This window comes from Vulpes vulpes, chromosome X, assembly GCF_048418805.1.
Source record: "Vulpes vulpes isolate BD-2025 chromosome X, VulVul3, whole genome shotgun sequence".
Taxonomy (NCBI): domain Eukaryota; kingdom Metazoa; phylum Chordata; class Mammalia; order Carnivora; family Canidae; genus Vulpes; species Vulpes vulpes.
This window is the reverse complement of record NC_132796.1, coordinates 38,188,696-38,212,356: the sequence shown is the minus strand read 5'-3', so window position 1 is coordinate 38,212,356 and position 23,661 is coordinate 38,188,696. Positions and strand designations below refer to the sequence as shown.

Here is a 23,661-nt window from a genome sequence, read left to right as displayed (position 1 = left end):
AAAGGTCTTAATTTTTGGGGGTTCTAACTTAGTAGTCACGGTAACAAGTGGCAATTCCAATTGAATGTTTATTCACCTAACAAATACCTGTCTCTAGACTCGATGTATCCTAGGTCTGCAGTGTTACTAAAATGAATGAAACATACTGCAAACTAAGATAGAGGTAAGAGGTTGGAGTCTTACTTCTGGAAGGTGAATTTCTAAAAACCAAATTGAGTGGTATGAGCAAAGATCTAAGGTAAGTCCCAAATGAATGAACTGCAAATGCATTAAACATAAATGGATATATCATCATTTTGATTTAAACCACAGGGACATGCTAGAAAGTTAAAGCTTGCAGAGTATAGAGTATAATCAGATAGCAGGGCCTTTAAAAAAAGAGAGCTATAAAATATGAAGATCATGAGGAGCTGAAAAGCAGGCACCCGATGCCTGGACATCTGCCCAAATTGTCTTTATGGGGCAGTCAAGAAGGCAGACGTTTAAAAATTTAAAGGGCAGATACGGTACTTTGATTCTTGTTTTTCCATTTTATAGCATTATTTTTATTTGTATACTTTGATGATCTCAGGTGCTCCACAGTGTGTGACAAAGACATGACATCCTGCCCCTTTCTTTGATACTCCAGAACAAATTCTTGCAGGTGGAGTTTCTGCCATTTATCATGGAGGACTTAAGACTACGAAAATATCAATAAATAGAACTTTTCAGCCCCCCAAAGGACACAGTTGAGAGATGCCACGAATACATTATTGAAAGCTCTTGGACAACTGTCCATTCCCAAAGGCCCATGTTAGTTTTCTGGTTAATGTGGAGTTGTGACCTTGGATTTCTTGTTATTAAAAATGTTCATGTTTAGCATTAGGCCTGTCTTCTCTTTTCAACCCATGAAAGGTGATGGCGCTTCTTTATTACCACAAATTGCTTCTCTGGGCTCTTTGAAGAACCATCTACAAGAGAAGTGTGGGATCACAGATAAGGAAGTGTGAGAGTCTGGGATATGCAGGCCCCTGAGGGGAAGGGTGCAGGGAATGCAGTGACCTTGGCCCTGGAGGGGGCATTGCTGCAGCAGGCAAGTGGGTTATCTCCAGAAAATTGCCTTTAGAGGACAGAGAGGCTGTTCTTTTGGAAGAGCAGCTCCATCTTCTCTCTCTCTTCTCCCTGTTTCTATCCAGTTTGGTCTGTAATGCTCCCTCCGCTCCTTCACTTAAGTAAGTAAGTAATTTATGGCTGGAGTTCAGTGAGATATAGTTCTGTGCAAACTGCAGAAAGTGCTGGTATTTATTTGTTTATTAAGAGTTTACTTTTAAGTAATCTTTACACCCAACATGGGGCTCAAACTCATGACCCTGAGATCAAGAGTCACATGCTCTTCTGACTGAGCCAGCCAGGTGCCCCAGAAAGTGCTGATATTTACTTAGAGCTTCAAAATTCAGATCCAAGATCTGCCATTTGTCAGAGCGTGACCTTGGGCACATCACTTGACCACACTGAACCTTGCTTTTCTCATCCATAAACAGAATATTTATATTTCGTGCATTATCTACCTCACGGGATTAGTGAAGATTAAATGAGAAAATGTATATGAAAGTGTATCCTAGTGTTCTGATGATGATTCTGATTATTATTATTTGAAAGCTCTGTAGGTGGGCCAATTCTTTCCACCTAGAAAAATAGAAGAGTCCTATTCAAAGTCTTACTAAACAGAAATCAGCACTAACTTGCTTATTTGAATTTTCATAATGAAGTACAAATGCAAGATAGATGGAATTTCTGAACAAGCTCCTGGCTGTTGAATAAATTTTATATATCTTAAAAACTGTCACAATATAAGTATTTTTAAAGAGATATATAATGGTTTCTGAAAATACCTGAAATGCCCATGCTTTTATAGATGTTTAAGTATGCAATTTGTTCTAAATGTCTAATCTTGAATGATTAAATAATTTGCATACTGTTTTCAGTGGCATGAATTAAAGGCTAATTGAAGTATAATTTTTTTGCAGTAAAATTATATCATCTTTTATGTAGTACATTTAAAAATATTCTAGGCCAGTTCTAATTTTATAGTTTTATTATTTTAATTTAATGTACCAAGTAATTAAAAATTGCTACGAAGAAAAGAAGATGAAAATGATTTTAGTTCATTTCCCCTTAACAGAGTGAAAAGATGATTAGGAGAAAAATGGAACAGAGCTCAACATAGTTCCTGGCACATGAAGATATTCATTAAATGCTTCATAATGAATAGGAATGGAGAATTTCTCAGTGTTTCTAGAGTTCAGAAAAAGGTGCCATTCTCAGTGTTATATAAAATATGAAGAAGATTGCTTGACATCTTTATACTAAAATACTTCCATACAGAGGTCACACAAGCCACTTTGACTTGAACCATTACCTCAGTTTGCCCTGCTCACCTTTTCTCTTTTCCCTTTACTCTCAGAGTAGATTCTCAGCCCAAAGTCAGTCACAGATGTTGAGAGACCCTTCTCTATGGGTACCTTGCATTGAGAGATCTTGTAAGCAGAGGCACCCACTGCTCTTTGTTCTTGGCTGTCTCTTCAAGGAAGACAAAGATGGTCTCTCCCTCTGGAGCAAAGTGCAGGTTTGCTCATATCCTTGGAAGTTAGAGTTGGTGTCTCCTTCCAGAACAAAGGAAAGACATGCTTACGATCTAGTCTAAGAAAGCTAATGCCTCCCTGTGAGACAAAAAAAGCAGGCATGCTTATTGTCCATTATAAAAGATTTGGGTTCCCTAAACTGCGGGTTCATCTTCTGTAATATAATCCATTGCATGGGCAGGATTTACGTGGACCTTGTTAGCTTGCAAGTAGGATAAAATCTCAAACCCTAAACAATTCTTGACAACAGGTTTCAGCAGTATTTGGGTAAGTTGACAGGTATGGTGTGGTGTAGTTGGTATACTCATCTAGGAAGTGAACACTCTTACTGCCAGTGGCCGACCCCATTTTGGGTATACTCAGGGGACCTGGGGTCTGCATTCTCAAGAGGAGATGTGAATGGGCATCATAGGCTCAGAAGTAAAAGATGGAATGAGATCCAGAACTTTTGGCCCAGAACACTGTCTAAGATGATGAAGCCTCTGATAAGCATTGCTCTGTAGAGGTGATTGGGTGGAGGGAGAAATGTTTGGTAGAGGAAAGAAGATTCCATGAAGTTTCAGAGTAGCATGAAGTCATTCATGCTTATGGAAGCTGTAAATCGTGGTGTTGACACCTGCCATATTGAAGCTTATTAGTTAATTTTTTTGAACCAAGAATATGCATTTTTGTGAGAACTTTGCTTTGACATCTTACTGCCTTGTTAGTTGTGCTCACTTTGAGTGCTAGTGGGTGACAGTGAGCATGCTTGTTCTGGGAACAGACATGATGGTAGTGTCTGGCACATTAGGTCACTGTGTGTTTGTGCCCCTCTTTGCTCCCTAATCTTTATAGTTTATTAAAATATTTCCCTAGTACCACTTAGGCAACATTAATAACATACAAGGCTGGTCAATAACTGTGGATCTCAGAAGTCTCCGCTCCCTCAGGTACCCTCAGAATTGGAACACATGAATGCTGCCTCCGAGAACCTGTCCTTTGCCCACTTCCCTGTTGTGGGAAAGCATTTAGGGTTATAGAGATGTGCTCTGACGTTGTTAGCCACCCGGTGAAACAGCTATATTTTGTTCCATACCATAGGGACTTCTATCCGGCGTCAGCGGATTTCTCTCCCACCTCCTGATGAAGATCAGTTTTATACTGTGCATCATTTTAATATCAACATAGACGTTATCTTTTATGGCCGGACATTCAAGATTTATGACTGTGATACATTCACAAAAAACTTTTTGAAGAAAATTGGAGTCAAATTAAACCCCCCAGGACAGTGTCCAGAAGATCCTTACATGAAGATACGAAGAGAGGTAAGAAGTTATCCATGAGTTCTTGTGTTCAGAATGAGAATCCATAAAGGAGGGTCAATAAAGGGTATCTATACTCCTGATGCAGATATGAAAGACCTTTTGGGGTCTTAGTCACTGGAGTGGTCCTGTTCTCCTTTGGGCTAGAGGGAACTCTGGGTGTTGACATCAGGGCAGGAAAGTCTCACTCGCTGCCCCCGCCCCCACTTCTTCCCTTGGAGAGTGTCCCTTCCAGACGGTAGGGAGTCTGCAGTGAGCTGCTTACATGGGACAGGTTCTAAGAGTCACAATTGGCTTTGTGGTCTCTGACAGTATGAGTTAGGTCCACTCTTACTTGGTCTCTTTTCTCATTTTGGTTGTCTAACTCTGGGACAATTTTTGCTTTTGTACTACTGATTTATTGTACCATGCCTTGGGGGATATACCTTTTTCCTTCTTCCCCAGAACTCCCAGCTGTAGCTTTGATGGCATCAGATGTAGAGATGTTCTAGGGGAGTGGAAAAGGACCATGAGTCTGATGTACCCTATTATAAAACGGTGTTTGTCTTCTAAGTCTGACCCTAGTTAGTATAGGGAAGCAAGAACTGGTGTTAGTAGTAGTATTGTTGTCTTTCTAAAGATGTCTTTTTTTTTTAAGGATCTGTTGGTCCCAATTTTATACTTTTTATGGAAGACTCTGAACCCGCAGAAGGGCAAGTGTCCTGTGGAAGGTCACATACCCAGCCAGTCTTCTTACTGGGATTTCAACTTAAATCTTGTACTTCTTACCCAGAATTTCATTATTGTTGTTGTTTTTTATTGAAGTATGTGATTAGACAGTTAAAATACACAGAAATTAAGTGTTCAATTGGGTGAATTCTTTTTTTTTTAAAGATCTTATTTATTTATTCATGAGAGACACAGAGAGAGAGGAAGAGACACAGGCAGAGGAAGAAGCAGGCTGCATGCAAGGAGCCCAATGTGGGACTCGATCCTGGGTCTCCAGGATCAGGCCCTGGGCTGAAGGTGGTGCTAAACCGCTGAGCCACCCAGTCTGTCCAGATGGGTGAATTCTAACAAATGCATACACTCATGTAATCCACACCCAAATCAAGATACATAATGTGTCTATCCCGCCAGAAACTTCCTCTTGGTTTTTTCCTTTTTTTTTTTTTTAAAGATTTATTTACTTATGATAGAGAGAGAGAGAGAGAGAGAGAGAGGCAGAGACACAGGAGGAGGGAGAAGCAGGCTCCATTCCGGGAGCCTGATGCGGGACTTGATCCTGGGACTCCAGGATCGCGCCCTGGGCCAAAGGCAGGTGCTAAACTGCTAAGCCACCCAGGGATCCCCCCTCTTGGTTTTTTCCAATCACTCTTCCCACCCTGGGATAGATAACCACTGTTCTCATTTCTATTCCTGTACATCAGTTTAGTCTCATTCCTATTGTCTCTAAAAGTTGTAAGTAATTTCCTTGCAGAAAGATAACATGATATTTAGAATAAAGTTCTCCTTTGATTCTGTTTTTTTTTCCTTTTTCACATTTTCACCTAAAGTCTAGTTAGCTAATATACAGTGGAATATTGGTTGCAGGAGTAGAATTTAGTGACTCATCACTTACACATAACACCCAGCACTCATCGCAAGTGCCGTCCTTAATGCCCAACACCCATTTAGCTCATCCCCCACCCACCACCCCTCCAGGAATCCTCAGTGTGTCCTCTATCATTAAGAGTCTCTTATGGTGGGTAGCCCGGGTGGCTCAGTGGTTTAGCGCTACCTTTGGCCAAGGGCCTGATCCTGGAGACCTGGGATCGAGTCCCCCATCGGGCTCCCTGCATGGAGCCTTTTCCCTGTGCCTGTGTCGCTCATGAATAAATAAATAAAATCTTAAAAAAGAAAAAGAGTCTCTTATGGTTTGCTTCCCTCTTTCCCTTTTCCCTCTTTCTCAGACCTATGTTCATCTGTTATTTGTCTTTCTCTGACTGACCTATTTTGCTCAGCATAGTACACTCTAGCTTAATCCATATTGTTGCAAATGGCAAGATTTGATTATTTTTCATGACTGAGTAGTATCCCATTTACTTCTTTATCCATTTATCAGTCAATGGAAATTTGGGGACCTGGACCCTCTTTTTTTCCATAGATATATTTTATGATTTTATTTATTTATTCATGAGAGACACACAGAGAGAGAGAGGCAGGCAGAGACAGGCAGAGGGAGAAGCAGGCTCCATGCAGGGAGCCCGATGTGGGACTCGATCCTGGGACTCCAGGATCAGGCCCTGGACTGAAGGCAGCACTAAACTGCTGAGCCGCCTGGGCTGCCCCATATATATTTTTTTTAATTGAAGTTCAATTTGCCAACATATAGCACCCAGATTCTGTTTTGATCTCTTTTTCAAAGCTAAGTGTAGGGTCATTCATCTGTTCCACCTCCTGACCCCAGTAGAGTTATTCTTTAATGTTGTAAGCATGCAGCCCTCCTGAAAAATATATATTGTTGATCCTGGAATATTTAAGGTGAAGTCCCTGTGGAATTATACCTGTGTATATTGTCATATGAACAGATTTATAGTTTGGGTTTATTTTTATTTTTTCCAAACGCCCTAGATGAAAGAGCCTAGATAAACATAGAGTCTTTACAAGGAGAAGAGAGAACCTAAAAGAATAGATCCATATGAATTACCACCTCTTGCATATGGCTGCACTCATTCACTCACAGTTGGTATTATATGATAGCGATTATGGATGATGATGCATTTTATTAAATACAGAGAGCACTGTGCCATTTCATAGGTTTATGAAGAAAAAAATTTTTGTGCCAGGAATAGAGAATAAATACCAGGAACAGCCAAGAAATGTTTTAACTAATTTCCTTTCAGGTTGGGAAAATCATTTTTGCATTTAATCCCTCGGGGAGAAAGCTCTTCAATAAATATAGCAATCTGTGGAAAATTAGGAGTTTAATAAGAGGCTTTTATATTGACTTTAATGCATTTACTTCTCCAATGTTTGCTGCCTTCAACTATAAAGTTAAAATTAAACAATTTAACTTAAACTGAAAAGAGTCCCAATGGTATATAATCAATAATGCATTCCTTAAAGGCCTTAGAATGCCAAAGAAATATTTTTCAGTTGATGAAAGTAGAGGTGCCGTAATTTCATTTAAATATCCAGGATAAAGAAGAAGGTAAGAGCCCCTGGAAGGCCACGGTGTCTCCCCAAATCTTGCAGTTAGTCTGTACCCAGACTGCCCTGGACAGATAGAGAATTCTGAGAATTGACAGATACGATTACGTATGCTGACAGGGGACTCCTTCCTTGCCAATGAGCACTTCCTTATATAACGATCCTGTTTGGCTACATCAGATAGAATGAGGGCAGTTTTGCTCCCAAGACAGGGCCGAGAACATGCAAATAGAGTCACACCAAGAAGATCATAGAAGTAGTGGTACCTGGGCTGGGCAACAGAACCCATGCAGCGGTTCTGGGCGGCTTGGGAAATTCTCCATTTGCTCTGCTCCTGTCCTTCCTGATCCTTGATCTATAAAGCTTTGGAGTAAAATAAAACTGTGATTGTGTTTCTTCCCTTTTACTTTTACAAAAATCTTTGGATGAATAAGAAGGATATACAGATAGGAATTCTCAGCGAAAAGATGAGCAGGTTTTTTAGGGGGGGAGGGGGTTGAGATATAATTAACATAGACTCAGATGGATAAGTCTTAAGCATATAGATCAACAAGTTTTGGAAAATGTACGCAATTTAGTAAGTGACAAAGAAATCAAGATACAGAATATTTCCATCACCCCAGAAAGTTCCCTTCTCCCCCTTTCCAGTCAATCCCAGAGGCAATTTCCATTCTAATTTCTGTCACCACACATGAGTTTTGTATGTTCCTAAGAATTTTAAGTCTTGGAGAAAAACCAGTTTTCAAAGGCATCATAGAAGTGTATTTTAGTGTATTAAAACACTGCTTAATATATTTTTTATATAAATTTATTTTTTATTGGTGTTCAATTTGCCAACATATAGAATAACACCCAGTGCTCATCCCATCAAGTGTCCCCCTCAACACTGCTTAATATTAAAAGCTTCCTACTACTTGACTGTAATTTTAAGGTGACAGCTGGCTGTAGATGTATATATATCTATGTCATTAGTCAGTTGACTTTTAAAAAAATATTACAGAATAGTCAGTGGGAAAGGTATCTTTACGTTCTTTGATTGCTTGCATCCCAGAAGTGATCATGCACAACTGCTGTTCTTGACTTTTTTTTTCCCTTTTCAGACTCTAGATTGCATGAAGCCTTTACGCCCCTATGAGTCCTTTGACACCCTGAAACAGTTCCTTGAGTATGATAGGAAGGTTTTACGTTTCTTCTGCCTATGGGACGACTCAGCTACCCTGTTTGGGGACCGAAGGGAGCTCATTCTGCATTACTTTCTGTCTGATGATACCATTGAAGTCAAAGAAGTGATGCCACATAACTCAGGCCGGGATGCTATGTCATTGTTCCTCCAGAGGAGAAAGCTACCCAAGGTGAGCGGCAGACCCAGAACCCCTTCCCGAGTTTGCCTGTGGGCTGAGAGACTCTCGCCACTCGCTGTCCAGAATGTTATGGGTTATGACTATGTCATGACCGTGTGTCACTTATCATATATGAGTACAGGTGTTTAAGAAACCTTCATTTTGTGCTATTAATACACATCTGTGAAAGTACCATAGAGGATATGACAAATCAGGGTTGGAATATTCTGGGTTTAATCAAGGCAAGTAAAGGAAAAAAGTGAAATGCAATAGAAAGTGCATATTCATCGAGTTCATAATCAGTCTTCTGAAAGTAAAATATTCTTTAGTTAAAAGAATTGTTTGTGGGGTACCTGAGGTGGTGCAGTCAGTTGAGTGTCTGACTCTTGGTTTCAGCTCAGGTCATGATCTTGGGGTCCTGAGATCAAACCCCATGTCAGGATCTGTGCTCAGCACAGTTTGCTTGAGATCCCACTGCCCCTGCCTCCATAAATACATAAGTAAATCTTAAAAAAAAAACAAAACTGCTCATGCTCTTGAGTAGTGCCTTGGCCTCTGGCCTCTAAAGCCTACTGAGGAGATAGCAGTGGTTTTGGTCTCGGTTGTGAATGTACAAGCACACATAGGCACACATGCACACACGCACCCCTGTAAGTGTATGCACAGGAATGACTCTTAGGAGAGTAGCCACCAGTCATCAACTAGCCACTGGCTTGCATCAATGACAGCTTTTACATTTTTCTTACTATTAAAAGACAGTTGTGAGACTGATTTCTACATGTTTATGGCCATTTGAGAGCTAAGTAACTTGAGTGCAGCAGAAACAGCACAGAGACTAGAGGACCTGGGTTGGAATTATGGGTCTGCCACTTAAAAGCTGTGTGACCTTCAGCAAATCACATAACTTCTCTGAGTGTATTTCCCTATCTCTAAAATGCTGTTAACAGAGTATCTCTCTGGAAGTAACTGCAAAAGCTAAATGGGATAATATAGTAAAAAACAAAAAAACCCCACTAAGAACCTATGAACACTTAAAGGACACATACAAACAAAGGTCTTTTCACAGCTCTGTGTTACATTTCATTTGTTATTTGGATAACATTTTTTTTTTAAGTTTTTTTTTTTTTTTTTGGATAACATTTTTTAACATTCTTCTTTCTGCTACTGAGGAGGTTACCATAACACTCATTTGTGATTCAAACCACTGATGGTTACTTGGTCCTCACAGAAGCTCTCCCAGATTCTCTGAGCCCACCACCAGAAATCCTACTGTGCTGCCTGGGCTGAGGGGAGGAGGCAGGATTTGTCCCAGAGGGGGTTCTGAAGTATGCACAGCAGGTGGCCAGGAGGGGAAGCCTGTTTTTAGAATGGCTTTGACCGATACGCTAATTATAAAATAATAATGATGCACCTGACATTTGCAGTGTGTCTTGGTATCAGTTGCTTCATTTATTCATTCTTTCAGCAAATATTTATCAAGTGTCAACTGTGTGCCAGCTCTGGAGTTAGAGTAAAAAAGAAAATGGATTAAGTCTGCTTCATGGAACTTACATTCTCACGGGGGAGAGGAAAAATAGCAGTAGGTATTCCCTTGACACTCAAACATACTTTGAGAAAACAAGGAATCAGGACTATTATTGCAGCTAGCTGACAAAAGTGAAGTTCTCAGAAGGTAAATATCAGGCCCCAAGTCCTGTAGCCAGTAAGTGGCAAAGACAGAATTTGCTCCAAGTGTACTGTTTTTCTGTTACATGGCTTACTTATACCCCACACTTCATGAATTCACACATTTGAACTGGCATTTTATGTCACACGTATCAGGGATGATTCAGATTTGTCATCTGTATGTGATAAGCTGATCACTATTGACTCACACAAGTCAGTTAGGATATTTCCTGCAGCTCATGCAACTGCTAGGACCACCTCTAGTGCCCGGAACTGAGGAGTATCATGGATTGCTCTGGGCCACGGTTTCTTTTTTATTTATTTATTTATTTATTTATTTATTTATTTATTTATTTATTTATGATAGTCACATAGAGAGAGAGAGAGGCAGAGACACAGGCAGAGGGAGAAGCAGGCTCCATGCACCGGGAGCCCGACGTGGGATTCGATCCCGGGTCTCCAGGATCGCGCCCTGGGCCAAAGGCAGGCGCCAAACCGCTGCGCCACCCAGGGATCCCTGGGCCACGGTTTCTGTAGAGGCTGCCTGCACTTTTTTTTTTCCCCTGCCCCACTGGGTAACTTCTGTTAGCCCACTAGTGCTTCCTTGAGCTCAGGATTGGGCAAGATGCTAAACTGAGTAAAGAAGGCAAGGCATGGTTTCCTCCTTGGGTCATTTCGTAGTTCAGTGAAGAGAAAAGATGTCTGCTTATATGAAGCATTTAGAGAACCACCAGGAGTGGTTTAACCGTGTGGTAGGTGCTGTGCAGGTGTGGACTGGGGACAGGCCAGGAGGATAGGAAGGGTCACAGGAACGATGGGCCTTTATCACAGCCTTGAAGGATGATTGTGGAAGTATAGGGAGAGGGAAATGGAGTATGATGGCAGAGAAGAACCCTATTAGGGGCAGGGTAACCAAATTCCCCTCTACCCTTCTGGGCTTTTGGCTGAGACCACCCCCCCACCCCCATAATAAAAAATTAAGTGAAAAACCAACAAATGTTGAATTACATGCATATCTCCTGTATACATGAGAGAGACTCAGGAAAATGGAGTAACTCCCTGAAATGGCCCAAGCTACCTCCTTAAATACCATCGCCAGCTAAAGATGAAGCAAGCTGCCAGGGGAGATGGGAAGAAGGGTAGTTATAGGGGGTCACCAAGAAAAGCACAGTAAACAAAAGTAAGGCTGTGATGCAGATTTAGGTTGTCATCTTTTCCACTAATCAGAGGTCTTAGAGATCTCAAGTCTTCTTTCTTTTCGTGGTACACAGAGGGAGACACTCTTATAAATTTAGATTTCCTTTATCCATATAAATGTCTTTTACAGAAGAGTATTTCAGCTTCTTCCGTGTCTCTTGTTTCTTAAAAAAACTCAGCACACCCAAGAGGCCTATTTTGGGGTGGTGTGTTTGCTCCCCTTCACATACAATGCCTATTTCCCACTTGAGCCCCTCACCATGATAGTTTTTGTGATTAGTAGGCCGTCTACCACACCTTGTATGGATTTTGTCTTCCAGTATGGCCCACCTGGAGTCTGTCAGCCAGGCCAGGTAACAGATCGAACAGTTCTTAATATTTATGGTGGCTTGAAAGAGAATCGAGTGGATGGCTACCTGTTGGATAAATACAAGGTGAGGAACCTTAACATTTCGTTGCTGCTTCCAGTGTGACTTTCCTGGAACGTGAAATGTGCAGTGTGAGTCACAGATTGTCTTGTGAGATTAACTGTGAATGAAGTTAACGAATACATAAATGCACACATTGTACTGCTGGCTGTCAACACTAAACATGCTTAAGTGCTTGCTGGTTGCAAGCGCTATATGACTAAAAGATTTTCCAAATGTTGACATCACTAGTTGTCTTGGTTTGATTTAAAAAGTTCTGTTATAAATGATATAATTGAGTGGGTTTTTTTTAAACAATTTTTTTTGGGGGAAGGTAATGCCTGGGTCTTTGGAGGGTCTATGATGCCAATACTTTGTTCCTTTGTTTTTATTAGCTAGGAAAATTAGATCAAGAGTTTTACAAAGATAGTGACCTATTCATAGGAGCCACCATCAATGTGTGGGGAAGGAAAGTACTTCTTTGTGACTGTGATGAATTTACGAAGACTTATTATAAGACGAAATATGGAATTGGTGAGTTATACATATGTACATTAGAAAATAATATTTAAAATTTAGAATCTTTGTTCCCTACTTAAAATTTTGCTTTTGAGTTTTAAATGCTCCTAAGAGCTACCATTTATTGAGCATTTGCTCTCTGTTGGGCATTTGTAGTCTTACTCGTTACTAACAACGACCCGAGGATTATTCATTATTCCCATTTTTGAGATGAAGAAACTGAGCCTTAAGAGGGCTAACTTGTCAAAGATTATGCAGTGAGTAAAGGGTGAGCTGAGATTTGAACTTGTCCGCCTGATGCCAGAGGCTTCTGTTTTCCTTTATAAAAGCGAGCCTCCCGCCTTACTGCAATATAGGGTCAGTGTTTTCTGGTTGAGCGACTGAAATGGGAATCTGAATGCTTTTCTTTTCACTGAATTCTTGCTAACTACAATGGATATACTGTGTCTTTGAGTTCTCTGGGGGAATTCTCTTGTGCCAGTTTGCTCTACCTTTTTCTGATGAAGCCCTGCTATGTTTCCAGCTTTTCTCTCTTCTTAGGTATTCTATTCAGATGAGTCCAGTTCAGAATGAAAACAGGTGATTTATTAAAAACCTACCAGGCACAGATTATTGTGGTAGGACTTAGGAGCTACAGAGTCAAAGAGTTTCTTAGGTGGGAAGGAGAACAGAAACCTACAGCACGTTGGATGGTGTTATGGGAATCATAGAAGCAGGGGAGGATCTGATACGAAACCTGAAAAACAAATCCTTCATTTGTGAAACCTGCCAGCCGGATTTGCCCTCATCCTGGGCCCTGCTCCAGGCACCTGCTGGTGCTAGGCTAAGTACAGGCTGGTGGGACTTGCCAACCTCCCAGGTTGGGGTTTGGCTGGGGTGGGAGTGCTGCTTACTCCTGCATTCCTCTCTGAACCTTGGAGCGTTCATATGAGCACACTTCCCTGAGGTATGAGATAGAAGCCAGAAGCAACCACAGCTTCCTAAAAGATAAGGTGCTTTTTCTCTAGAATGAGATGAGCACCTCTTGTGTTTTGGTGTCCCATTAGTATTCCTGGCTTCCTGGGAATCTCTCTCTCTCTTTTTTTAAGATTTTATTTGTTCATTGATTAAGTGAGTGATTGCACAGGGGGAGTGGCAGAGAGAGAGAGGGAGAGAATCTCAAATAGGCTCCATGTCAGTCGGAGCCCAATGCAAGGCTAGATCCTAAGACCCTGAGATCACGACCTGAGCTGAAATCAAGAGTCAGGTACTTAACCACCTGAGCCACCCAGGCACCCTCCCTCCTGGGAATCTTTACATCACGGAAGAAGGCAGAGCAACACAAAGGATTGGAATAAAGAAGACTTTCAATTTCACCCCCCTTTTTTTTAAAGATTGTATTTATTCATGAGAGACCCAGAGAGAGGCAGAGACCTAGGCAGAGGGAGAAGCAGGCTTGCCACGGGGAGCCCAAAGTGGGACTCGATCCTAGGACCCCGGGATCATGACCTGAGCCAAAGGCAGATGATCAGCCACTGAGCCACCTAGGTGACCCTCACTCTTTGGTTCATTAAGGGAATTTGTTCCATTGCATCTGTATGCCAGATGCGTTAAAATGCATGGGCCTTGTAGGTCCACATTGGTGGTCTCTTATTTTCTAACATTTATCCTCTTTCGTGGACACAGTTGGGCATACTAGTTTTGGTGACTGTGAACAAGAGGCAGCCAGGAATGTGCATGTGGTAGCTATTATAGAGAAGTTGCTAGTGGGCTATAGGTCTTTGGGAGGGAGAATTTGGTTTTTAACAAATGTTGATACCTGTTCAGAGTCAATAAGTTGTCAGTACAGACTTAAAATTTGAAAAAAAAGAAAAGATAAGGGAACTGAAAGTATGGACTCAAGTCATACTGAAAGATGATCATAACATAAAGGATGGGGCAAAGTTTCCAAAACATCATGTGATCCCTTCAATGGAGAGCCCAACATTTGGTCCATGATTGTCCATCACCTTGATTTTGAGAATATAAAGGTGGCATTTGGGAAAATGAATATGATGATGGTGAGACATGGTACATTGTTAGTCTCTTAACAGGTTTTCAGGGAAGTTGCAGAGGCAGAGTGAATTCAGTGGCATACTCTAAATCTAGCCATCCTCAGCAAATGAATCCACTTCACATGCCCAAGGGTCCATTTGTGTTGAGCCTTAGTGTTTAATTCCTTTCTGCTCCCTTCTTTTGTTCACTCTATAGGATTATGTATTATGTAAAAAAAAGTGGTTTGTGCCTTTAAAGCTAATATAACACGAGCATTATGCATTTAAACAGAAAATTATGCAAATGCAAAATTATGATGCATTTTATAGTCACGCTGACTTTTTAGATTTCTCATAACATATGTTAAAATATTCCATTTAACAGACACTATTATTACACAACATTTCTTAAGTAACAACAGTGTACTTAATGTAAGTAATGACTAGAAATTACATCCGTGATGCAGCGGAGGCGGGGGGTGGGTGGGTTGTGAATCCGTGTTCCCTGATAATCTTTACGTTGCCATTTCTGACTTTTTGGTAAGGTTAAATTAATGTACTTAATGTTACTTAGATACAGTTGCTTCTGACATTTTAATTTTTATTTAGACTTCATCTGCTTCTATAAATTCATCAGACCAAATTTTATACATCATACTTGGGTACATTGGAGCTCAAACCAGAACAAATTCCTGCTAATAACTGCAGTCCCATTTCCTTCCGTGTCAGTAATTGTGGTCAGTAGAATACCTGGTGTCTCCACTCCGCAGCACCACAGGAAGGAGATGACAGGTGCTAACCACACAACTAGGGACCTCCTAAGGGGAAGCCAGTGGGGAAGATTCATAAAGGCAGCCTTGGTGCTTTTTCCAGTCCTGTTTAGAGTTATTGGTACCCTGGTGTAAAACCCAGTTTGTCTCCTAAAAAAGATAAGATTTTTTTTTTGTATTTAAGGATTCCAAGGAGAAAGCAATTCCATAGACTTCTTGCACAGAGCATTCCAATGTGACTCTCCCCCCCTAGGTCGCTTGGCCTTCCTGCTGGCCCTGGCTCACCTGCTGGGCTGTAGCATGTCACTCCCTCATTATTTCATGTGGATGAACACGGACTGGCAGATGGAGGCCTGTTGGACTTTCCTGTAGCATAAAGGTTAGAAAAGGCTCCAGGGGCTCCAGCATGTGTTTCTTTCACTGAAGGAATGGGGACGTGAATGTAAAATGTTCTTACCTTAGAACGCCTGCCTTGGATTATTATTTCTTTACTATAGGAGAACTTGCTATCATCTATTCTTAGTGGCTGGGAACCAAACTAGTAAAAGACCAGCCATTCTCCCTGCTCTTGAATACTTATTAGGCTGTACTGACATTAAGGATGAGCAAATTCTTTTTTAAAAAATTATTTTATTTATTTATTCATGAGAGACAATAGAGAAGCAGAGACATAGGTAGAGGGAGAAGCAGGCTCCCAGCAGGGGAACCTGATGTGGGACTCGATCCCAGGACCCCAGGATCAGGACCTGAGCCCAAAGCAGATGGAAGAGCAAAATTCTTAAATCATCTTTAATTTTGTGGTGTTATTTCTGGCCTCTTGATGAACTCTGAACTCTTGGTGCTAGAAGCAGTGGGACATCCAAGATAAGAGTTTTAATGATCATTTGAGCAAATTAGCTATCTTAGGCTGCAATAATGGAGTAGACTTTGCCTCTTGTTGCACCACATGACCCCAATGGATCTAACATTTTTTCCTCTTTTTCTTCCCTTATGAAGTACAGAGGATTGAGGAATGGATGATCCCTAAGGATGTTCTAGCTAGAGCTCAAAAAGTGTGTGATTCACTAATTATTTGACCCAGAAATGAACATCTGACTCAAATCATTTGACCTGGGTATATTGGGTACAAGCAGAAGGAACATTACAAGAAGAAGAACATTACTTTGATGTTAATGAAGTTAATGAAGCTTGAGCTTTAGGGTTCTTCCTTTGTAGGAGCCCCAGTCAGAGGCCCTGGATCTGATTTTGTCATAATAATTTGGCATTCTTTGTGTTGAAGATTTCCTCCCAAATTATGTTACAGGCTCTAGGCCTCCCCAAGTCCGGGTCCATATCTGGGTTACTAGAATATACAAGATGAACGTTGAGGTGATTGAAGGCTTTCTCCAGCACTATTTCCAACTGAGATGGCAAATATTAGAAGGGGCATTAAGATTCCTTTTAAAAAACTAGCACCTTTCTGTAAATTTGTTGGAATCTAGTTAATCGTGGATAGACAATGGTATATATGTTTTTGCAAGTCACTGGGAATTAGAGGAATCAAATCATTGGAAAGACAGATGTGTCTCAGGGTTCAGCAGAACACTGCTGGAGAAGATGTTTGGGAAGATGCTGTGTATAAACACACATAATTTTTCACATAGCCAACAAATGGTTTTTAATACCTGAAGCATGCAGGATGCTGGGATGATGGAAAATCAAAGGCAGGAAACATTCTGGTGCAAGCCTGAAGCCTTGCGAATGTACACAGTTATCCAGATTTCTCTGGATCTTGGGCCAGAGGACCCAAAAAGATGTACGAGGTACAAAAAAGTCAAGCATGATGGAGTGGGACAGTTCTCAGCTTTTATACACTAGATGGCACTGTGGGTGCAGAGGAAAACTCTAAATTGGTTCTTTTGTTACTTAAATCTGTTGCAAAAATTATGTAGTTAAGAAAACAACACTGTTATAAAACCTGTAATTTGACGGGGAGGTATAGAATGCATTCTTAATTACTTCGTGATTCAGTATGTGTCTTCTTTTGGTTACACTGTTCAGATTAGTACAGAGAGAGTTGTGTGTGTGTATATGTCCCCTGTCATAAGAAACGGATCGTGGCCCAAATAATTTCCTAATAATCACGTGGAGCTTTCCCTGCCATCCTATGGTCCTTTACCTGAAATGAAGGTTCCAGTCAGTGGCATGTTTAATTTAATGGTCAGCAATGATAGGGTCTGCTGTAGTTCAGCCTAATTCCAAGATCTGAACTTTCCTCTTCATTACCAAGGTTTTAATTGCCACAAAAATAGCAAGAGGGGAGGCTCTCAAGTCACTTCTGTATTGGCTGCCTGGCTGCTCCCTTTCACTGAGCCAGTGAGAAATCTTTGATGGCATTCTCTCTGCCAATATGTCTTCTGTGAGCGGTTTCTGTTAGGGTAGAACAATACTCTTTTGGGGATTATGCTTGAGGGGATTTCGTGCAAAGGCTAAGAAATAAGGAAGTCTAAGGAAATGCAAAAGTTGAAAATGTCTTCCAATCAGAGTTAGAAATAGCCTCAAACCCTTTGCCTTTCTTCGATCCAGCAGTAAAACAAAACAAAACAAAAACAACAAACATGCACAAAAAACCCCTCAATTTTAAGAATTAGGTTGCCTTGGATGACAAATTGATGCACGTTTCCAGTTACAGAGGTGTGCTCTAAATCTGTACTCTTGATTCGGTTAGAACTTTGACAAAAGAAAAGGAAATCTTTGTTTATATGGAACTACTCTTGAGTCACGAATGGCAGCACCTAGGGGACACTCAGGGTTGGAGAAGTAGAAGCTCGGTTCCATGAATTGTCTTGTGTTTTGCTTTCGGGAAGATCCTGCCATTTTCTTTGCCCTTTGGATAAACATAAGTAAGTGACTTGGAGCCATTGGTTCAACATGCTAGTCGCTCTGGAGAGCATACACGCTTCTCAAAGATTATACAGCCTCACAAGTGAGGGCCTGAAAGCTCCCAGGCTGTTACATATATGTCCTCAGCTCCCTGTCCATCTCTCCCTCCTCGCAGATGAGAAGTACGTGAGGAAAATCAATAGTATTTCCAAGTAACACTCCTTTGAGTGAGTCGGCAGAGGTGATTTTTAAAGTTTCGTGCATTTGTTATCGGTTTAATTTTTGTTTTTTGGGCGGGTTTTGGGCATTTTTGCTTTGTCACATTTTAGTACAATTTCCGTCTTTTCTTGGACAGTCACAAGAGCAACCTGGAGCGGTGGCTGGTGAGAGGAAGTTTTAGTTTTGTTTTGTCACTAGATGGGGAAGTGCCGTGGCCTGGTGTTGAGGTAGAGGAAGGAGAGAGGCCTGAAAAAGTGGACACAGGAGGGAGGGGACAGTGGATGGGGAAGGTAAAGGCAAAACAGTCAGGAATCAGTCCTGTTTAGAAAGGAATTTGATTAGTGGGTGTTGGCTGAAGTTAGGAGAGGGCTGAGTCGCAGGTTAAAACAGGCTATGGGTGGCAAAAGGTTCCAAGTTTGAATTTTCGTTATCATTGGGAAAATCAGAAAAGAACGAAAAATAGTCAGACATGGGGATGTGATGACAAAAGAGAAATGTTTACTTATTTGACACAGGCAGTTTCTTTTTTTTCCTTTCTTTCTTTCAAACCAATGGCGATTATTGAGTGAGTTCTGTGGTTTTTATAAACATGATTGAAACCTACCCTCACAGGGTTTTGCTGTGTTTTGTTTGAAAGAGTTTAAAATAGTCCACACAAAGCTCTCCATGTCCATCTTGAAAACATAACAAACCTTTCAAAACAGCCACAATCAGGGCAAAAAAAAAATATTGATGTTTCATTTGCCTTTGTTTTGTTATAGAGAACTTTACCTCGATTCCATGCAAGGCTCCACCTCTTCCAAAAATAGAAAGGAAATTTCCACCTTACACCGGCTTTGGTTCTGAAGAGGATTCTCTCCGTTCCTGTATAGGCCTCGTGCCCACACCTCATCAGAGGGACTTCAAGAAGTTCATGGAAAAAGACAGGTGCTTGAGGGAACCGTGATACCAGTCTGATCTTTCCCAAATGCGTTCAGGGTTTATAGTGTAGCCCTCATGGCCGAAGACATGACACTCAGCTCGTATAATTAAAAGTCCAGGCACAGGGATCCCTGGGTGGTGCAGGGGTTTAGCACCTGCCTTTGGCCCAGGGTGCGATCCTGGAGACCCGGGATCGAATCCCACGTCAGGCTCCTGGTGCATGGAGCCTGCTTCTCCCTCTGCCTATGTCTCTGCCTCTCTCTCTCTCTCTCTCTCTCTCTCTCTCTCTGTGACTATCATAAATAAATAAAAATTAAAAAAAAAAGTCCAGGCACATACCATTATAGCTTTTTAATGAAATTGATTAACATACAAGTATTAAGAGGTCCTCAATTGAGTGGTTATTTTATTTATTTTTTGTCCCAGTTTTATTGAGGTGTAATTGACCTATAACATTATGTTATCTTAAGGTGCTCAACCTGACTGGATATGTATACATTTTGAAAAAACGATCACCACTGGAAGATTAGTTCACATCAGTCACTTCACTTAGTTAGGATTTTTTTTCCTTTTGTGATGAGAACTTTTAAGATCTACTCTCTCAGCAACTTTTAAATATACAAGAGAGTATTGTTAACCACAGTCACCATGTTGTACGTTAAACCCCTAGGACTTCTGATCTTATAACTAGCAGTTTATACCTTTTGATCCCCTCTACCCATTTTGCCCACCCCCTACCCCCACCTCTGGCAGCCACCCATCTGATCTGTTTCTGTGAGTTTGGTTTTTTGAGATCCCACATGTAAGAGAGATCATACAGTATTTGTCTTTCTCTGACTTATTTCACTTAGCATAATGCCCTCGAGGTCCATTTATGTTGTCACAAATGGTAGGATTTCCTCCTTTTTTATGTTTGGATAATATTCCTTTCCGTATGCGCATGTGGCATCTTCCATATCCATTTATCTGTTGCTAGACGCTTAGGTTGCTTCTATGTCTTGGCTATTGTTCATAATGCTGCAGTGAACACAGGGGTGTGGGTATGTCTTCGGGACAGTGATTTCATTTCCTCTGGATATATACCCAGAAGTGGAATGGCTGGATCATATAGTGGTTTTAATTTTTTCAGGAACCTCCATACTGTTTTCCAAAGTGGCTGCCCCATGCATTCCCACCAACAGTGAATGAGGGTTCTCTTTTCTCCACTTTCTTACCATCGATTGGTTATTTTATTATTTTTATTTTTTAAAACATGAATTTGCTCGCCATCCTAATGACACAGGAGCCATGCTAATCTTCTCTGTATTATTCCAGTTTTATTTTATTTATTTATTTATTTATTTTTAAAGATTTATTTGTTTGTTTGTTTATTTATTTATTTATTTATTTATGAATGATAGAGAGAGGCAGAGACACAGGAGGAGGGAGAAGCAGGCTCCATGCTGGGAGCCCGACGTGGGACTCAATCCTGGGACTCCAGGACTGCGCCCTGGGCCAAAGGCAGGCGCCAAACTGCTGAGCCACACAGGGATCCCCTTGTTCTAGTTTTAGTATATGTGCTGCTGAAGTGAGCACTTGAGTGATTATTTTAATGTGTAATCTGGAAGCCCTGAAAGTTTTATTATCCCCAAATTATGTTGTCTTTCCATACACATATCTCCTTAAGATGGTCCCTAGGAAGTGGTATAGAGTAGGGGTCAGTAAAATTTTTTGTTAGGAATCAGATCATAAATATTTTTGGCTTTGTAGGCATTGAGCCTCTGTTACAACCACCTAGCTCTGTCATCATAGTGTGAAAGCAGCCAAAGAGTCCATAAACAAATGTGTGACTGTGTTCCAATAAAACTTTGTTTATGGACATTGACATTTGAGTTCCATACAATTTTTTACACATCACAAAATAATATTCTCTTGATGTTTCCAATCATTCAAAAACATGAAAGCCATTCTTAGCTCATAGCCCAGACAAAACCAGGTGGCTGGCCATATTTGATCCACATGTTATAGTTTCCTACCCTTGGTATAGAGGCTTTAGTGACTCTTAAGTATTTTTCAGAATAATACTTGACAATTAATTGTTTTCACTTGAGAGGTTTGTTTGAGTTTAGTAACCATAGATTATTCCTATGGCTGAATATAATTTCAAAAGATGGACTTTCAAAGGTATTCCTCATATATACAAGGAAAAATCTGCTGCTCCATCATGTGTACAGAATGTGGGCACTACCCATGGCTCCTTTTTATTTCTGCAGGGAGAGCAGGCCCTGGAGAAGTTAAGTTGGGGAAAAGTGGTGGGAGAATGTTGCAAACGTTTGAATAAGATGTGGGCTAAACATCGAAGTCCTAGTGAGGGGAAATACTGAGTCAGGAGAACTGGTGGTGAAAAATGATAAAGGAAACATGTAGTAAGACCAGAAGAAGGAGATGAAAAAGCCTCCGGAATTGGATAAAGTTAAATGGGATCAGATACAATTGTAGAACATTTTGACATAGACAGAAGAATAGTTTTGCTCTATTTGTAAAAGTGGCGAAAACATATTAAGAATTGTATAGAATACCTAGAAGGTTGTCTTGGCCATGACATGAAGGATTTTGCCTTTTTTTTTTTAAGATTTTATTTATTTGACACAGAGAGCACAAGCAGGCAGAGTGGCAGGCAGTGGCAGAGGGAGAAGCAGGCTCACCACTGAGCAGACAGCCTGCTGTGGGGCTCAGTCCCAGGACCCTGAGATCATGACCTGAGCCAAAGGCAGATGCTTAACCCACTGAGCCACCGAGGTGCCCCTGGCTTTTGCCATTTTAAGAAATAATCCTTGGGGCGCCTGGCTGGCTCAGTTGGAGGAGCATGTGACTCTTGATCTCGGGAATTGTAGGTTTGAGTCCCATGCTGGGTGTAGAGATTACTTAAAAGGAAAATATTTTTTTAAAAAATCCCTTATTTTTAAGGATTTTAGAGTTCTGTTTTTTAAGTTGTAGAACTGATGGTTCTGCAACTGGTTAGAAATACTGCTACTTGTGCCTCATCCTAGACCTGTTAAGGCAGAAACTCTGGGGGTGGTAGGATCTGTACTGTGTTTTAATCAGCCTTCCAGGTGGTTTTGATGCACACCGGGCTTTGAGAACCACTAATTCCAATCACAGAAGAGCGACACCAACTCACACTCAATCCTCCTTACAGATAAGAGTTTACAGGGCAGGACTTCTGATGGATACTTTTCACTAACCGCTGCTTTTTAGCGCAGCCACCCGAAGGAGGCAGGCAAGAAGAATGTCCCTATTGTAAAAGGAGAGGGAATTTTTCTTATAAGTAAACAAGATGAAATATGATCTAGGGTGTTGCTCCTGGAACCCCGGGGAGGGGGGAACAGCTCCTTGTGGGTCGTTGCCTTTAGTCTCTCTTTCTGTCTACACCACATCAACTTGCCCACAGGACACTGACTGTAGACAGCATTCCGCGTTCTTGTCCTGCTGCCCTGGCTGGGCCATTGGTGGTACAGGCACAAATGTGTCTAATTTTGTTTTTTTCTGTCCACTGCTTGTTCCATGCTAGGAATACACTTCCCTCAAGCTCCTCCTACACAGTGACCTTGTTTCCATAGTAACTGGCACATTCAGCTGGAGATTTACACATGAGTGTGAATAACTCAAGGTTTTAAAACTGTGAGAACCTAAGGAAGATGATCTCAGAGAGCATGCAGAAATGGGTTCTTAATGCAAATACACTGTGGATTGAGATGTACAGTTGTGTGTGACATATGTTGGTTATATGTACGTTGCTGTTAAAAACTTCCTGGGTACTAACTGTTGTATGAGGTTAATGGTGATCAACTTTGAATCGTTGGAGGAGGAAATAGTTCCAGATTAGAGCACATCAGGTTTTTGATGGAACAAAGGCCTTCATCTTCTGGGTAAAAATTCACTGTGGTGGCCTGCTGAGCAGATTGTGTAGTCTGACTTGGGAGAACCAGAATATCTTTTCTGGCTGCACTGGTGGAATTACTTTGTTCTGTGTGTACCCATAGTACTCTACTGGTCATACCTCTAGGAGTAGTAGTAGTAGTAGTAGTAGTAGTAATAGTAATAATATTACCACTACTAACAAGCAGTTTGTGGTTATGGTGTGCTAACTACTTTATGATACTTGATCTCATCTATTCCTCAAAAGAATCTCATAAAGTAAATAATACTGTGATACCCATTCCTCACATGAGGGAACTGGGGGGTCAGAGATGATATGCAATTTGCCTGAGCTCACACAGCTAATTTTTAGTTGAACTAGAATTTGAACCCAGAGAGGCCTGTCTCTTGGAGCTTACTTTCTTGCCACAGAGCCTGAACTTCCCACAGTGTGTGGCAGTTACTTGTTTATGTAATCGTGGTGTCCCCCTGGTTCAAGAGCACCATGAGGGCAGGGACTGGCTCTGCTGTGTCCCTCAGAGTTAGAACAGTGCTGGCTACCTTCTTGGGGCTCATTAAATATTTTGTCCAAGAAGAGAAGCAATGGATAAATAAGTAAGCATATAGAATAAGCTTCACCCTTCTCATTCTTATGGATAGAAGAGACAGATGACTTCCCACCAGGAAGGCTGTTATCCCAGAGTTGTGCTATTCATAGCTATAGCGCATCCAAAAATTCATGGTTTAATCTTAATCTCT

General features: G+C 41.1%; 1 protein-coding gene and 1 pseudogene across 2 annotated transcripts in view; one reads left to right on the top strand and one right to left on the bottom strand.

Annotated features, from left to right (window-relative positions):
- The window catches only part of EFHC2 (EF-hand domain containing 2), a 203,199-nt gene that overhangs the window by 82,946 nt on the left and 96,592 nt on the right, over window positions 1-23,661 (top strand). For both annotated transcript variants that reach the window (XM_072744937.1, XM_026012247.2), the window contains exons 4-8: window positions 3,702-3,925; window positions 8,194-8,445; window positions 11,616-11,729; window positions 12,098-12,236; window positions 18,846-19,011. In XM_072744937.1, the coding sequence (XP_072601038.1) occupies window positions 3,702-3,925; window positions 8,194-8,445; window positions 11,616-11,729; window positions 12,098-12,236; window positions 18,846-19,011 (895 nt within the window). The remainder of the gene's footprint in view (window positions 1-3,701; window positions 3,926-8,193; window positions 8,446-11,615; window positions 11,730-12,097; window positions 12,237-18,845; window positions 19,012-23,661) is intronic.
- LOC112930008 (U6 spliceosomal RNA) lies at window positions 20,252-20,345 on the bottom strand (annotated as a pseudogene).